The sequence below is a fragment of the Lutjanus erythropterus genome, chromosome 7 (genome assembly GCF_056507025.1).
Source record: "Lutjanus erythropterus isolate fLutEry1 chromosome 7, fLutEry1.hap2, whole genome shotgun sequence".
NCBI classification, from domain to species: Eukaryota; Metazoa; Chordata; class Actinopteri; order Lutjaniformes; family Lutjanidae; genus Lutjanus; species Lutjanus erythropterus.
Genome location: NC_139323.1, coordinates 22,880,787 through 22,893,519, shown reverse-complemented (window position 1 = coordinate 22,893,519; position 12,733 = coordinate 22,880,787). Strand labels below are relative to the sequence as shown.

The 12,733-nt window shown below is 41.2% G+C and overlaps 1 protein-coding gene across 1 annotated transcript in view; it reads left to right on the top strand.

The window, feature by feature from the left end:
- The window catches only part of nr5a2 (nuclear receptor subfamily 5, group A, member 2), a 91,378-nt gene that overhangs the window by 15,772 nt on the left and 62,873 nt on the right, over positions 1 to 12,733 (top strand). The window contains exon 4 of the mRNA XM_084723233.1: positions 2,971 to 3,683. Coding sequence (XP_084579359.1) covers positions 2,971 to 3,683 — 713 coding nt within the window. The remainder of the gene's footprint in view (positions 1 to 2,970; positions 3,684 to 12,733) is intronic.

Below are 12,733 nucleotides of genomic sequence, written 5' to 3'. Positions count from 1 at the left end.
CACAGTAACACGAGGGAAGCTAACTGATCCTGGCAACAGTAGACCAGCAACTGCAAGGTAAATTACTGATTTTGCCAATGGAGTTTGGTTGGTTGGAAGTGAGCAATATTAAGCTTATATGACAGTGGTTTCCTGTTAGAGTAGGCTGTCTGAGGGCAAGGTAAAGTGGTAAAAATATGATAAATATAATATAGACTTTTTTTTAAGTGACTAGAATGCCTTTTGTTGCTGACTACATCCACAGCGGTGCTTAGCTTCCTTCACTGGGACTCCTCTCTGTTTCTCCGAAGTGGGAACATGTCAACCAGCATCTGTTTTCGTTAATACGCTATCGATAAGTACCTCATACAACCCCACCTCAAATAATCCAAACTATCCATTTAAAGCAGCTTTTAATTTTCAACATACATAATTTTAACCCCCTAAAGTTGCAGGGTCACATGGTAACTCTGTCCTCATAAGCTTGGCGCAACAGCGTCTGACCCATTAACATTTCTCCACCTCCATCAAACACACACGTTCATCTTCTCCCCAACACACACACACACACACACACACACACACACACTGTCCTCCTCTCTACCCCTCCCCCGTCCATATTAATCTGTGTTACATGCATGCAAATCACCTTGTTTAATTAGAAAAGAATCTGTGTGTGTCTCTGTGTGTGTGTGTGTGTGTGTGTGTGTGGTGATGGTGAAACCTACATCCCCCAGTCCTGATATTCATGATGTGATGTGGGTCCCTGGGTCCGAGGCAGGCGAGAAGGCAGTCAGGGCCTAATTTTGTTTTCCCAGTAGAGCCCACTATTAGTTTCTCAGCTCATTAATTACGCTGTTGTGCAGGAATCATTAATAGTTAAAGTCGCCCTACAATAATGTATAATGGATACATTTGATGGCTCCTGATATCTGCTTTTTTACCTTTGATGTGTGATCAATTTTTCAGTGTTCATGATAATCCCTGAGCCTGGGTAAGTGGGCACTAGAGTTGACCTCAAGCATGTTGGGAAATAGTCCTGTGTGCGGGTCTGACCGTGTGTCTAAAATCACTGTGTATAAATTATATACCGTTTGAGCTGTCGGGGGCTCTCCAAGGTGGCAGAGCGTCTGGCCGGCTACCAACATCTCCGAGTGATCTGGACTGGTGTGTGTGATGCTTTCCAGTGGGTGTTTTTGTGTGTGTTTTCTTTAAGAATGTATGAGAAAGAGTCAGCATGCGAGTGTGTGTGTGTGTGTGTGTGTGCATGTGCGTGTGTGTTTGTATGTGTGTGTCTCCCCTCACGGCTCCTCTCGCTCAGATCAGTGACAGACACTTTTGTGACGGAGGTCATTAAAATCACTCCCAAGGCAGCTCGGAGTGTGTGAGTGTGTGTGTTTGTGTGTGTGTGTGTGTGTGTGTGTGTGTGCCCCAAACTGCGACCACCCCCCCAAACCCACCCACCCACCTCCACACCCCCTCTTCAATTTTCTTCTTCTGTTCTTTCACTCATCTGTCATGAGCTGAAGTGGACCCAGGCTGACTCTGAATGTTCACTGTGTAGGATCAGGGCAAATCTATGTGCTTTTATTTACATACACAGTTAAATATGTGGGTTTCTTTCAAAGCAGGAGCCAAGACCCTACTGAATACAATGAAAATAAGTCCATATTATTCTACAATATTGGTATTAGTGAGTGTTTTTCTGTTGCGTAGTCTCCCAGACGTCCGTTAGCTCATTGCACGCTGGGCTCGGCGAGCCTCGTCAGAGTAAGAAGTAATTAAGTATGAATAATTAACACCAGCGGCCCCCGACTGGGAGACAGCAGCGCGGCTTCCCCATGGCAGCAGTCGGCCAGATCACACATGGTCCTCGTAGCAGTCCACTTTGTGCCCGGCTCGTTCATTAGAAATACCCACGGCACAGACTCGTTGTGATCCTCACCACAGGATCCTGCACTGAGGGGGGAGGCAAGGAGGGGGCATCATGGGTATGTTTGGTTCATCAGAAACAAAAAAAAAAAAAATCCCAATTTAGTTATTGTCAGTCTTTTTATCCTTTTGGGGTTTTGTAAAGAAAAAAAAGTTTCTGCTAAAGCACAGTGACATTTTGCAGCTTTTAAATGTTGCATCATTTTAAAGCCTGTATTTTGAAAAGAAAACTTTTCTTTGAGTCTGTACTAATATCTGGCTTTTGAGGTGTGTGTTTCCTGAGTGGTAGGCAGAGATAGCCAGCTGTACAATGATCATTTTAGCAGGGCGGTTCATGGAAGTTTGTGTCTCTGGTCAATGAGTAACAGCACTATCTGTTAGACCTGTGGGGTTTAGGAGTCAACAGGTAAATGTCAAGTGTAATCACCACAGGAAAACCTTTGCCCCACATATAAGTTACAATTTAGGAGTTCACTTCCATAACACCATGTTTACATCTACATACATACATGGACAAATCTTACAGCATAATTTTTTTACAACTGAAGTCATATACCTGCTGTCCTCCATGTGACAAACTATTTTTTTCAGAGTACAAAACAAATGGTCCTGTCCTGTCAAATCCTGTCCACAGCAGTCCATTGCTTAGATTCTGTGCTGGTGCCCCTCTCTGCTTCTCTAAACTGGGGAGGTGTTGACTGGTAACTACTGTGCAGGGGCGCCGACAGAAATCTTGGGCCCCCTGAAAGATTAGATAGATAATACTATTAAAATAATATTGATAGCCCTCAAAGGGCCCCCTGTCAGGCCCGGGCACTTAGAATCATCCTAACTTTTCCCCCCCTGGCGGCGCCCCTGCTCCTGTAGCTTATACACTATCACTGAACTATGCATTAAAATGTGAACATGCCAAATACATAACTGTCAGAATAATCATGTATTCTTGTACAGACACTGTCAAGAATGACTAGCATGCAAGACAAAGATTTACATGCTAAAGAGCTAATATTGTCTTCTTCCTTTCTCATCTTTTTTCATCTCTCTTTCTGTCTGTCTCAGCTGTGCGGGCAGACCGTATGCGCGGTGGTCGCAACAAGTTCGGTCCGATGTACAAGCGTGACCGGGCCCTCAAGCAGCAAAAGAAGGCGCTAATCCGAGCCAACGGTCTGAAGATAGAGGCCATGACCCAGGTGATGCAAGCCGTGCCCACCGACCTCACCATCTCCTCAGCCATCCAAAACATCCACTCAGCCGCATCCAAAGGTCTCCCCCTGAGCCACCACGCAGGCCACCACACTGGTCACCACCACCACCACCACCACCATCATCACGCCACTGCCCTGCCCCCCACAGACTACGACCGCAGCCCGTTTGTCACTTCGCCGGTCAGCATGGCGATGCCACCGCACGCCGGCAGCCTGCAGGGCTACCAGGCAGCCTACGGACACTTCCAGGGTACGCGCACCATCAAGTCCGAGTACCCAGACCCGTACACCAGCTCGCCGGAGTCCATCATGGGTTACGCCTACGTCGACGCCTACCAGTCGGGCTCTCCGCCCAGCTTCCCTCACCTGATTGTAGAGCTGCTAAAGTGTGAGCCAGACGAGCCGCAGGTTCAGGCCAAGATCCTGGCGTACCTGCAGCAGGAGCAGGCCAGCCGAGGCAAACACGAGAAGCTCAACACCTTTGGCCTCATGTGCAAGATGGCTGACCAGACGCTCTTCTCCATCGTTGAGTGGGCACGCAGCAGCATCTTCTTCCGTGAACTCAAGGTAGGTTTGCATGATCCATGTGATGAGAGGGATTTTGAGACAGCATACTACTATTTAAGCTTTAATTCTATTTGCAGCTCCTCTGCAGGCCTTTAATAAATTATCCTACGTTTTGTTTCAGTGCTAAATCTTTCACCATGCTGCCATCCATAATTGACAGTCCTTTACACACTTCATGAGCATCATCTGCTCAGTCCTTTATCTTCAACAGGCCTTTAATCTTCCCCTTTTATGCACTGGCTCAACACTAATGCAAAGTACACACACACAGGGCCATGGGGGGCAAGGGGGGTCTGCTGCTCGTAGCTGCCACCGCTGTCTATCCTACTGCCTGATCAAAATTCAACAGAGAGCTGTATTTACTCGGTGTGTGACACATTTTGGCTATGGGTTGTGAAAACTTTGACTATGAGCTTCAGGCACTTTTCATACTAACAGGGTCCGAGTCTGAGGGTTTTTATGTGAACTGAATACAACCCATCTCCCCTTGAAGTATTCCTCAGATGTAAGTGGGAAAACACCGTACACTCTCAGAAATAAGAGATGGGCTGAGGCTCTACCCAGAACCATTTGCTTCTGCAGAACCTTTTTTTTAAGTATGGTTCATCAAGGGTTCTTTGTAAGACTATGTGCTCCGTTAAGAACCCTTTTCATTCAAAGAACCCTTTTCAGGAGTCATATTTCTTTTAGGATTGAAGAACTCTTTCACTGAAGATTCTCTGTACTATAATGTAAAGGAGTTCCCAATAGAACCTCCTAGGTGGGTTCTAGGTAAAATATTTGAAATTTAGAAGCCCTTTGGTGGGTTTGAGTTAAAACCCTCAGAATACAAAAGGGTTCTCAGTAGAGCCCGCTGATTGGGTTTTAGATTAAACCACTGGAATATAAAAGGGTTCTCTTTAAACCCCCCTGGGTGGGGTCTTCTTAGCACCCTTAGAAGGTAAAAAGATTCTGGATAGTACTTCCAGAGAAGGGTCTGTGTGGAACCTTTACACCAAAGAGGGGTTCTCTTTAGAATCTCTCATAGCAGGTTCTGGGTGAAACCTTTCGCAGATGGTTCTAGGTATAACCTTTTATGCTGGGTACTAGGTAGAAATCTCTGCCAAAATAAAAGATTCTGCCAGGAACCAAAATGGCTTCTCCTATGGGAACAAGTAGAACAGCCCCTCTAGTTAGCATCTTTATTTCAAATAATGTATGATGATATGAGATACTGTCCATTCGCATCAGTAGAATAAAATAGATGAGAGAGACATGATCAAAACAAATTTTAATTTCAGATTTAAGATTATATTTAACCTTACTTAGTTATTTGTTATGTGCATTCTTTAAATCATTTTACATGTAATCCACAGTCTGCTGAAACAGCTAAATTGGAGCCACATAAAGACTGAGTCCACTGTGAATGTTCAAAACAGTCAATCCCCGCTGACCAATAGTAACCATCCACCACCGCCTCACTGTAAAAATGTGATAATTCCCGCTTATTCATCACAGAGCCCACGGGAGAGTTTCTGGTGTGTGTTTTCACGCTCGCGGCTTTATTTGCTCTGAATGAAGGTTAATGTTCGGAGCGACATGAAAGGCGTTTGATTAGTCCGTGCTTCACCTGCTTTTCTTCCCGTTGTCTGACTCCTTTGTCTGTTTGTTTCACATCGCATCGCCAAAGGCTCAGCTGCATATTCATGGGCCTGGGCCGGCCTGTTGCGAAAATTCCCTCCAAATATTTAATATTATTTTGTTTTCAAAGGGGAAAATAACACATGAAATAAATGTAATATTAAAAAACAGAGCCAATTACAACACAGACAAGGGTCCTTGAAAAACACATGTTGACATTTAGCATGCGTCATGTCCCTGCTATTGACATTTTCGAGGTCTGTATTTGCATTCAACTGGGGTGCACAGTGCTTCACGCACACACACAGGCTCATCGCAGGGTGTGGCTATAGCTAATAATTGTGTGCGGTCGCCCATTAACTTTGAATGATCATTTTTGCTCCACTCTATTTCTCACACCCTCGTCCTAATTCAATTATCTCAGCCACTTGTGTTTGTCACTCCCTGATTTGCTGCTGAATGAAATGTCATTATGTTTGCCTGCCTAATGACTACCCATATTACTGCAGCTTAATAGTAATTGAGCTGGGTGCCTGTTACAAAGGTACAAAATGACCTGTGAAAGCAGGAGAAACCTCTTCCCAAAAAGCCTCTCCTGCTCCTGTTGCACAGGCCCCATTGGTTTAGTGGAGGTGGGGGCGTATTTCACTTAAGTGAGGGAGATAATTGAACTAAACCCCCCCTTGTCCTGTTTTAGAGAGTCATCTGAAACACAAGGGGGATTGAAATATAATGTGCTAGCTGTGGTTCAGGCAGTTTTTTCCCACACAATGCTCTCTTCCTTGTTTCTTTCTCATTAGTAACTACTGGGAGGACTGCTGAACAAAGCTTAGTGTTGGTGTTGGTGATGAGACTAAGCAAACTACATCTCAGCCAAACTGATCAGCTTTATAGATATTCTGATGCAGAAATATATTCCTCTCTTTGTTTGCTTTAGAGTTTTTTTTCCCAGCTGAGCTTTACTGATTCAATTAGTTTATTAATCATAATTGGAGAGTGTGTACTGTGCAGTGTGTGTGAATGCATTATTATTCTGCTGTGGTGCCACATTTTATGTTTTAGCAGCTCAACACCAAATTACACAGAAAAATCCTACCCATGACCTCCGCCGTCTCCCTGTGATATTTGTCTATGTACGTGTGTTTGTGTTCACACAAATACATGCATGGTAATGGTCTTATATTACTGGTCGAACATGACAAACATTTGCAATGCTGGGGAAATTCATTTCCATATATGCTAAAAATCTTCACACTTGTCTTATTATATGGAGCTTCAGAAAAAAACTACAAATCATGTGCACGTTCCTTAGTTTTAAAGGCGCAGTTTTAACAAGCGCTCAGTTTGGAGAAGCAATCGAGCAAGCAAGCTAAGCAGTGTACCACTGTGGAGAGGGTAAACTTTAAAGTGCACCTAAAAGGGACTGTTTCAGTGAGGATTATGCTGGATTTAGAATATTTTCACTACCTCACAATCAGACAGCCCTTTCTGATGGGAAGCCACCGACATTGTCGCTCTCCTCCAATGAGTCCATACGCAAAATCAACACAAGTTGCTGGTCTACCACTGCCTCAGTATTTTAGGTAGTTAGTGTATTGTGTGACTTTGTTGACTATGAACTATCCTCACCAAAGTCCCACTATAACATAAACCAATCTAACAGATTGAGGCAGCGACAGACCAGCTCCTCCCGTCTTCTGCGAGCTAAAATTACTTTTTTTTCGTCCGCAGAGTTTGGGTGGTTTTGGGAAAGTGATATTTGGCTCGTATAACAGCATATTTTGTTGTAAAAGACTGTCTAAAAATATTCTGTAGATGGCACAGACTTAAACTAATATTGATTGTTTTAGGTGATACTTTTTTAGGTGGCTAAAATACATTTTTCTGCTGACCCCGTCCGCAGCAGCACAATGCTGTCTCTCCTAACTGGGTGCATTCCGACTGACATTCACAATAAGACACTGACAATAGGTAAAGTATCTCGCAATACCTCACTTCAAATAATCCAAGCTATCCCTCTTAACCTATGATCACTAATTTAATTAAAGAAATCATGTTTTTGAATCCTCCTGACCTTTGATGCCTCCTGCTAATATAAATCTGATTATTTGATGTGAGGTCGAGCCTGTGACCACAGAGACAGGAAGCAGAGTAGAATTAAAAGTTTGTCACAGGAGTAGTGTGGCGCTGTAGGAAGCTATAAATACACTTTCATCTCACACACACACTCACACACACAGACATACCCACATTAAGACACAGACACCGCTCACACATAACGAACAGCCCCACTCACTATTATTAGCTCCGTAAGAACAAAAGAATTTCTCTGGTAATAGAGCCAAGCTGGGAGGGTGTGTGTGAGGCGTCTGCCAAAAAAAGTGTTTAAAGATTTAGTTTCCATAAGTTGGCCTCGGTCACGGGACTCATAAATATTTAGCCATTAGGAGTACCTTCTAAAGAGCTCCCCCCATTCTTTTCCAACACGGCACGCTGCCGCTCTCTTAGTACCCTCTCTTTCTGGGAATGAGGCATGACGTGAGGGACGTTTATTTCTAACACCTTGGATCCGAGAAGTTAGGGTGGGCTCTTACCGCCAATCTACTCCAGTTATGATTGATGATTTTAACACATCAACAATTAGAGAAAGTCAGGTGGTGCGCTGGTTTTGAAATCAATGACTCAGTGTCAGGATCACTTGTGGCTGATTTATAAAATTTTAAGTGAGCTGAAGATAGGTGTGTGTGTGTGTGTGTGTGTGTGTGTGGATGTGTGTGTAGATATGTTTGCACCTGCACATAAGAATATTAATTTTTCAGTGTGTGTGCTATACAGTCAATTCATCCCTCAATATGAGTTCCTACTCACAGAGTTGTGTTTTCCAACATATTAATGCTGTCACAAATGCAGAATTTTTCATTTAAAAAATTAATTATTGTCTAATGAAACTGGACTTTCATCTGTTATTTATTTCCACCCAAACTATTGAAAAAGTGTTTTTTTTTATTTTAAAATATACCAATCATTGGTAAAATGACAGTAATTGAACTTATTTTGTTTTTTGATCTTATTTAATGAGCATGTGTTACTGGAAATGTTCTGTTAGATCGGTGCCAATTTCAATAATCAAATGAGTAGAACTGCATTTTAAAATGTCAGTGTACATGTAATACGTTTCCTGTTTCTGAAAACATGTGGCAGTGGATATTTTCAAATGTGTAGATGTGTTTGTATGATGTATTTGAAAGTATACAAGTGTGTGCGTCTATTTATGAGTATATTCCAGTATCTGAGTGCGTTCTAAGGGGGGAAACACATGTGTTTGTCTCTCAGTGACATTTGCTAGCACAGGGCTGGTACTCTGCCACCCCTCCCTTCCCCGTCCTCCCCTGTCCTGCCATGAACCCCTCCGTCGGCCGCTCTGGTGCCAACCACCAACCAGGCAACTTAGCGTGTTAAAGGACAAATCCAATCAAAAACACTTATTAAAGCAGGTTACCGGCAATAGTTGATCTTGACTTGACATGACTTTTAATGTAAAACAGTTTGCAGCCAAATGGATGCTGTGTTTTGTGAGTCTTTGATTTAATTTTTTGTTAAAAAGGAAAGAAAAAAATAATTATAAAGGGCTTAATTGACAGAAGGCATTCTGGGAAATGTAGTAAATCTCCAACTGAAGCAGAAATAGATGAGGCAGGATGAAGAAGATGAGAAACTATACTTAACATTGAAGATTCAGAAATGCATTGATCATCATAGATAAGAAGTGGAATGTGGAATATGCACAAATAATCAGATGTATTTTATTTTTTAAAAATAATTTCTATTTGCCACTGACCTCATGTATTCTGTATGGCATCAAACCAAAAAAACATGTCATACTGCTTGATAAAAAAGTAAAGAAAGATGTGCATTACATAAAAAATACAAATACAGAGTTTAACATATGAGTAAAAAAAGAACAGCTTAGTAAGAATATTTAATGAAAAGAGAAAATAAAAAAAGCAAAGCAAACATATTAGAGTAATGAGCCTGGTAAATTTACATATTTTTCAAAAATTGCTGCATAAAACACAAGAAAATGTAAAAAATAAACTGAACTGCTCCAGGATAAAACTATAAGGCACCACATAGTTGAAGTTACTTGCTGACAAAATTAAAAAACTTGAACCTTCATAATTTAAGAAAGATACTTTCTTTATGAAAACTGTAAACACAGCCTTCTTAAAAACATGTTTTCTAATGTTCTTGTTTGTGTTGTGAGTGCATGACTGCTTGGACATGTGTGTTAACCCTGCGTGCCTCTGTGTGTGTGTGTGAGTGTGTGTGTGTGTGTTTGCATACATGAGTTTGTGTGTGTGTGTGTGTGTGTGTGTGTGTGTGTGTGTGTGTGTGTGTGTGTGTGTGTGTGTGTGTGTGTGTGTGAGGGTGAGTCATACCGTAGTTGCTCCAGTGCTACCCTCTCCTCCATTGTTCCAGTCTTGGGATGGCTGGCCTGACTCCCACCACAAACACAATGAGAGGCAGAATTTAGCAGGGCAATCGGGACTATTGATGATTCATATGTTTATATCTTACCTTCCTAACTCTACTCCCTTTTCACCACACCCCACCTGCCCCCTTTCCTCTCTACACCCTTTAATAAAAAGGATGTGTGTCTGGTGTTGGGACAGCGAGCACTTTTGTGTGCCTTGTCAACACACAACACACAGAGATTGATGAAGTTATGGAAATTGAAACGTCAGACAAGACTTTAAAGTGATCCAATGTATTAAGGCTGCTGTAGTAAAACGAAAATACACCTTCAGATATACAGTGTATCATTATTATTCAGTGTGCCATGTTTTTTAATCTGTTTTTCTGTATCCTATCAGAGCGAGAAAAAGAAAAACAGTCTCATGTTATAATATGGAAAGTTTGTTGTTAAAAGAAGATATTTGTTACATTATAACAAGATGTTTTCATATTATTGCGACATACAAACTTATCACTTTACAACAAGAGACTGTTGTTTATTATAACAAAAGAGTATCTATCTTGTTATAACCTGAAACATATCTTAACAGGTTGTAACATGATAACTCACATATATTGTTACAGGGTTATAATATAACAACATAAGATAAATAGCATACTCTTATAAGTAGATTTTTTGTCATAAAATTATAAGTTTGTGTGTTGTAAAACCTTGGAAATATCTTGATATAACATGAAAATATTCAATCACCATGTGAAAAACATTGTTATAACAATTACATTTTCACATTTTAAGGTGATACTGATCTGTTCTTTGTGGCAGTAATGTGCTTCTGTATGTCCCTGTTAACCTTAGCGTTTTGTCACGTGTACTTTGAGTAGAAATTTACTACAAATGATGTCCCAGAATGCCTTTCAACAGCACAGAGAACAGAGATGTGATCGTGTTGGATTCAATTCAATACAGACAATAGTGACATGCAGATTATCTTGCTTTGGATCCTTGACGTATCTACATTTACAGCCTTGTTTTCCAGAACGAACGTGTCCTAAAACTGCAATCAGTGCAAAATGGTGCTTAGATGTAGGGATGAGTGTTTGAATTTACTGATACAGATATAGATACTGACACTGATTATCAATACCAATACCTATTATTATCAGTACTGTTATTGATAATGCTCACCACAATATGGTGTCAAAAATAAAGACATGACATGAGACGATGACAAGATTCAACAATTTAATTATTTTATGATTACTCTTTTGCAGAAATAACAAGATAAAATGTTTCTTGATGTATTGCACTTAGTTGCATTTAATTAAATTTAGTAAAGTGAGGTTAAACTTCTGAATGTTTTGCCCTGTCAGCTGTTTATGTAATGTTACATAAATATTAGAGCAGTATCATTTGTCCCGGAGCTAATTGATATTTTGGTACCGATCTGTCTGTTTAGTGTCTGTTCTCAATACCCATCCTTAGAAAGAATCATTTGCTTTGTCTTAATCTTGACTGATTTTGGTGTATGAATGCTCACTTATTCACAGAAGTAAGTGTTTGGGCAGGTTTTTGGGAGAGCTGCTAAATGTCAGTTATCAGTATGTGTCAGCCTGCTAACAAATGCCATCTGATGTCTAACACAGTTTTGAGCCGCATAAATAAACCAACCTACAAAACCCTAAGGACAGCAAATAGTTTTCAAACTGCAAGTGCATCACAGAAACAACGTTTACAATGTTAAACAGTGTGGAAATTATTACAACTTGGGCCAACACATGAAACAGGAACGGTGTTTGCATTTTGCATTTTTAGGCATCTCTCTCATGTCATTGTCTGAATCCTGACTGTTAACAGCAGTAAGATGATTGTGTGCAACTCTGACCTCATCAGATCTTGTTACTTGAGTTATTTGCTAAAGATGACATGTTGTTTGGAATCTGTCTTGAGTAAAATGCTGTGTAACTTTATACATATATTTAGTCTGTCCACCTGATAAAAGTGTAGCAGGGAGGAAAATAGCCGTGACGTTTTGAAATGTGGCTTCACCGTTTATTTTAGGCACCCAGGGACAGTTTTTTTGGGGGGATCCAGACAGGTTTTTGTGCTTCTCTGTCTCTTTCGTTTTTTTCTGTTTTGTATCTCTGCATGTAGCGGGAATGGCAAAAGCAGAACTGAGGGCCATTAAGTTGAGGAGGAACTGTATTAGAAGTCTTGTTCCCTGGGAAAGCTCCCAGCTGAGATGGGACGGCCATATTGGATAAACAGATGGCCGGGGAGAGGAAAGGACAGGCGAGGAGAACAGAGGTGAAACAAAGAGGGGAGATGAGAGGAGAGGAGACGAGTAGAGGAGGAATGTGGAGAGAGCGGAGGAAAGGGACGGGAAGGAGAGGGAATAACAAAGAGGAAGAGGTGAAGGAGGAAATATAAAAGGTGATGTGTTGGAGGAGAAGAGAGGAGGATAGTAAAAGACAAGATAAAAGCAAAGAGGAAAAGAGATATGAGAGTTAAAGAAAGTCAACAGGAGGGGCCAAAGGGCAGGAGAGTGATGAGGTAATGCATGTAAAACATGAAACAAGTCAGGTATTATTTAACAGCTGTTTACATTTAACCAGGTCAAAGGCAACAACATATTCTATTACAATATAAAATACTCTAAAATACATTTACATAGGTACACCTGTTCATAAATTTTGCTCACACCATCCTTAATTTGGTGGAGCATCCTAGTGGCCTGGTTTAAGATGCTGACCGTGTAGCTGCAACATCAACAGTTCACATCTGACCTTTGTGCATGTTATCCCCTCCTCTTCTCTTCTCTTCACTTTTTCTTTCTGCTGCCAACTAAGTCCTGTCAAATAAAGGCAGAAATGCAAAATAATAATAATAGTTTGGGAGCGCTTTAATAGGTATACTAATGAGCACAATGTCACATTGTTAAAAATATAGTTCAAAC